The sequence below is a fragment of the Psammomys obesus genome, unplaced genomic scaffold (assembly GCF_907164565.1).
Source record: "Psammomys obesus unplaced genomic scaffold, mPsaObe1.curated_primary_1811, whole genome shotgun sequence".
Classification (NCBI taxonomy): Eukaryota; Metazoa; Chordata; class Mammalia; order Rodentia; family Muridae; genus Psammomys; species Psammomys obesus.
This window is the reverse complement of record NW_026596326.1, coordinates 1,550,470-1,554,759: the sequence shown is the minus strand read 5'-3', so window position 1 is coordinate 1,554,759 and position 4,290 is coordinate 1,550,470. Positions and strand designations below refer to the sequence as shown.

General features: G+C 44.4%; 1 protein-coding gene across 1 annotated transcript; it reads left to right on the top strand.

Annotated features, from left to right (window-relative positions):
* Positions 1-1,518: 1,518 nt before the first annotated feature.
* On the top strand, positions 1,519-2,448 carry LOC129669068 (olfactory receptor 10). Its single transcript, XM_055597163.1, has one exon. It carries the CDS (start codon positions 1,519-1,521, stop codon positions 2,446-2,448), a length of 930 nt encoding a protein of 309 aa, XP_055453138.1.
* Positions 2,449-4,290: the final 1,842 nt, after the last annotated feature.

The following is a 4,290-nucleotide window of genomic DNA, read 5'->3' as shown; positions in this document are numbered from 1 at the left end:
AAAGACCAAAGAGGAACAGGCCTCATGGCATCTACCAGGTCAGTTGAGGGAGGTAAACACCTCCCCCCCCCCCCCCCCAGAACTCAAGTGTGTACAGCGTTGATAAGCACTGCGGGCTTTTACAGTCCCCTCCAAAACTCAATTTCTGAGATGCCTGGTATCTGAAATGCAAAGCAAATAGAGGCATCAGATATAGGAGAGCAGAAGCATGACCAAAACTGTTGAAGTTAAATGAAGAACAATTTCTCAGAAGGGCAGAGGATGGATGAAGATGCCTTTTAATTTGAGGCAAATACTGTGTGGGAATCAGGGTTTAGAAAGAAATGTGTTCACTCAGACTATGAATTTCAATCAAGCAGACTGCTCCCCCCGCCCTTTCGGTTTATCAAGACAGGTTTCTCTGTGTAGCCCTGGGTGTCCTGGAACTTGCTTTGTAGACCGGGCTGGCCTCGAACTCAGAGACCTACCTCCCAAGTGCTGAGGCTAAAGGCATGTGGCACCACCACCCAGCTTTATTTATTTCTTTATTTTGGTCTTATACTACAAAATGTTGGTGAGTTATCATTATACATTTCATAAAGGAGTCTTGAAGATCACTATAAATGTTTACAGGAAAGAATAAATGGGGTGTGCTTTCTCTATAATGGGTGTTGGTGTTGGCGCAGGAGCCTGACTGGGTGTGCAGAAGCACAGGCTGATGTAGAACGAGGCCAAGGATGATTTAGTGTCCACTCAGCTTTGGTTGAGAGTTTAATTCTCCAGAGACCGATGATATTCCACATCCCAAAGACTAGTGAGTGTCTACCTTCATCTCTCTGTGTGTCTGTCAGTGCCTCTGTATACGAATGGTCCCAATAAATGATGAAGTATGTTTGTGGTTCTAATAATAAGGCCAGGGCTTTCCGAATACTAGGCAGTTTCTGTACCACCAGTCTGTCTCCAAGCCAGTGATAAAGTTATGGGATGAGGGAGAGATACTGCATTCTTCGAGCGGGTGTAGTAAGCTAACGATGTAGCCTTACATTAAAGAAGACGCATTTGAGCCTGATAGCTTACTGCTGTTTCTGAGAAAGGGAGGGGGTCCTGTGGAATGGTGGTGAGGTCTAAATCCCCGTCCTCACTTGTGTGGTATGGGCCTCTTCCACACTCCCCTTTGCACGGCTTTAAAGCAAGTTCCGTAGTGCTGGGTTAAGTCCAAATCTCACTGTAATGACAACAAGAAACATCAGATCTACAGAACTGAGGTGCCTGGCTAAAGTCTAGGAACAAACAGGCGGCAGAGATATGGATCAAAGATGATGTCATCCCTAATCCAGAGATGTTCTGCCTAAAATAGAAAAAAAAAAAAAAAAAAAAAAAAAAAAGCAAAACAGAAGGCTGATGGAAGTGAACTGAAAACCAGAACAGATAAGCAACTCATGGTTTAGGGGTACTTAAAGAATTCTGTAAACAATATGAACCCTTATTCTTCGTAGGATGTGCTGAATCATCACTTGGTACCTGTTCATGGGAAAGGCTATGGGAGGCTTCAACACCAGTTTGGGAGGAAGCTTCATTTTGGTGGGCTTCTCAGACTGGCCTCAACTAGAACTCATCTTCTTTATTTATATTTTGATCTTCTACTCTCTAACTATCGTTGGCAACACCACCATCATTGCTCTCTCCCGAATGGACCTGCGATTACACACTCCCATGTACTTCTTCCTCTCACACCTCTCCTTCCTGGACCTCTGCTTCACAACTAGCACTGTGCCCCAGCTCCTGATCAACCTTCAGGGGCATGACAGGACCATCAGCTATGGTGGGTGTGTGGCCCAGCTCTTCATATCTCTTGCCCTGGGCTCTACAGAGAGTGTGCTTCTGTTGGTGATGGCCTTTGACCGCTATGCTGCTGTGTGTCGCCCACTGCACTACACGACCATCATGCACCCCATTCTCTGCCAGGCACTGGCTATCAGCTCCTGGATGGGAGGCCTCATGAACTCTCTGATCCAGACAGGCCTCATGATGGCCATGCCTCTCTGTGGCCATCGGCTGGATCATTTCATATGTGAGATGCCTGTGTTCCTCAAGTTGGCCTGTGAGGACACAGGAGGAACAGAGGCCAAGATGTTTGTGGCCAGAGTGGTGATCGTTGCAGTTCCAGCCGTGCTCATTCTAGGCTCCTATGCACAGATTGCTAGGGCAGTGCTGAAGGTCAAGTCAGTGGCTGCACGCAGAAAGGCCACTGGGACTTGTGGGTCCCACCTCCTGGTGGTTTCTCTGTTTTATGGCTCAGCCATCTACACGTACTTACAACCCAAGGGTAGTTACTCTGAGAGCAAGGGGAAGTTTGTTGCCCTTTTTTATACTATTGTCACCCCCATGCTCAACCCTCTGATCTATACCCTGAGGAACAAGGATGTGAAGGGAGCTCTGTGGAAGGTGCTAGGGAGAGGCACAGACTAGGGGCAGGAAGGGAAAGCTGTATTCTGTAAGCGAAGTGGGTTTCAGTGGGAGAGGAAAATTGGGTGCCAAAACAACTGCAATTAATTATGTACATGCATGACACTGTTAAAGTGTACAAAAATAGAAAAACAAAACAAAAATACAGTCCTGGATGGCAAAATGGCTCAGCAGGTAAAGACACTTCCTGGCAAGCCTGAGGATCTGAGTTTGATACCTGGATTCCACATGGAGGAAGGAGACAGTCAAGTCCCCCGATCTCCATGCACAGGCGTGCGTATGTTTGTAACAAATAAATGGTCAAAATTAAAACAAGACAAAACGTTCCCCAGCAGGCACCCTGCAAGTGCATGGGTGTGGACCGTCAGCTCTGAGTGGGGCCTTGCTATCACCTCGCTTTCCCAATGTCTCATGAACCTGTCTGACTTGTGTCACTGCTCACAGCCTGTTTTTAAGGCCTCTCCTATTAGTGCTTTCCATCCTTTGCTTCGAATAAACAAGCTGATCACGAGCGGAGCTGCTTCACGTAGCTTGTGAATGTCAGACATAGTTTTCCCTGATGGAGATCAAGGCGAAATCATTCCCGCTGCAGTAAAGAAAGGTAACAAAGATCTCCTAGCAGAACTGTGAGTATCTGTTTTGCCAACTAGTGAGATTCCTTCCTGTCATAGACAAGAATGAGGAAAATGATGATACAAAATTCCAAGAACTCAGAAATTAAAATATATCCAGATGCAAAATTATTAGCCCAGAAGAAAAAATTCAGAGAACTCTAAAATTTGTATGTGTCCAGTTGCAAAACTTTATATACATTATAAATCTATATTTATATTTGTAAGAAAATTAACAATTAAATAAAAGCAAAGGAAGAGTTTGCTATTTATCACTTGACCGGACATGTGAAGACTCATTTGGGGGCTCCATTTCACTTCTCTTCATCTCTGTTTCATTTGACTGACAGAATTCCATCACTGTCATTTACTTCCATATGTTTAAATGGTGGTATTATGTTTAAAAGTGTGGGTGTCTTTGTTAATGAACTTTTGTAAATGTAATACTTTTTATGTTAAATAAATCATCTTTTATCATGAGTTTGCCCCAAGTGTGCTTATGTTTGGAACTGATTTTGCACACCTTATCATTAATGTGTTCTCAGCCTCACCAATTTTGTCATATTTATATTTTAAGTAATTCCTTCATCAATGAAAAAAAAAATACAGTTCTCATCTCAAAAAGTGTTTTGTGACTTTTCCCGGGAAGATGTGAAAAAACATCTATTGACCCAAGATGGAGCAAGTCAAAGAGGTTATTTCACCCAACTGTACCATAGTAAAGCAGGGGTTTTCTTTGGGTTCACTTACGGGAGTGGGGATGACGTGAAGGCAGCTGCATGGCCAAAAGCCCACACTGGAGCGGGGCTGACTCAGGAAGGCTGCAGCCTTGGACCCTTCTGTACAACTTGCAGCATCTCAGCCAGCCAGAGTTTCTTCTCCAGAGCAGTTGTTTCTGCTTGTGTAAATTTGGGGAAGACCCTTGTGAATCTTGTCCATTTTAGGAACTTCTTTAGACTTAGGAGTTTCATTTACATTCTGAGCTTTACGGAACCTCTTTGTACCCTCAGAGACAGAATGTTTCAATGCAGAGGAAGTAACCACCAAAGGCTACCTCTTCATTTGGTGCTTGCATTTTTGCTGTACCCTCTACTCCAAAGGTCCCTGAAAGCTTGAAGGGGGTGATGTGACTGTTTGATGGTCTTCTCCATCTAGGACTTAGGATTGGGCCACCATGTCACTTGGTTTCAGAAGCTTGGGCATTTATGAATCTGCTTTGTATTCCTTGTTGCAA

Coding starts and splice junctions, on each gene's coding strand:
- LOC129669068 (XM_055597163.1), top strand. CDS start 1,519: ATGGGAGGCTTCAACACCAGTTTGGGAGGAAGCTTCATTTTGGTGGGC.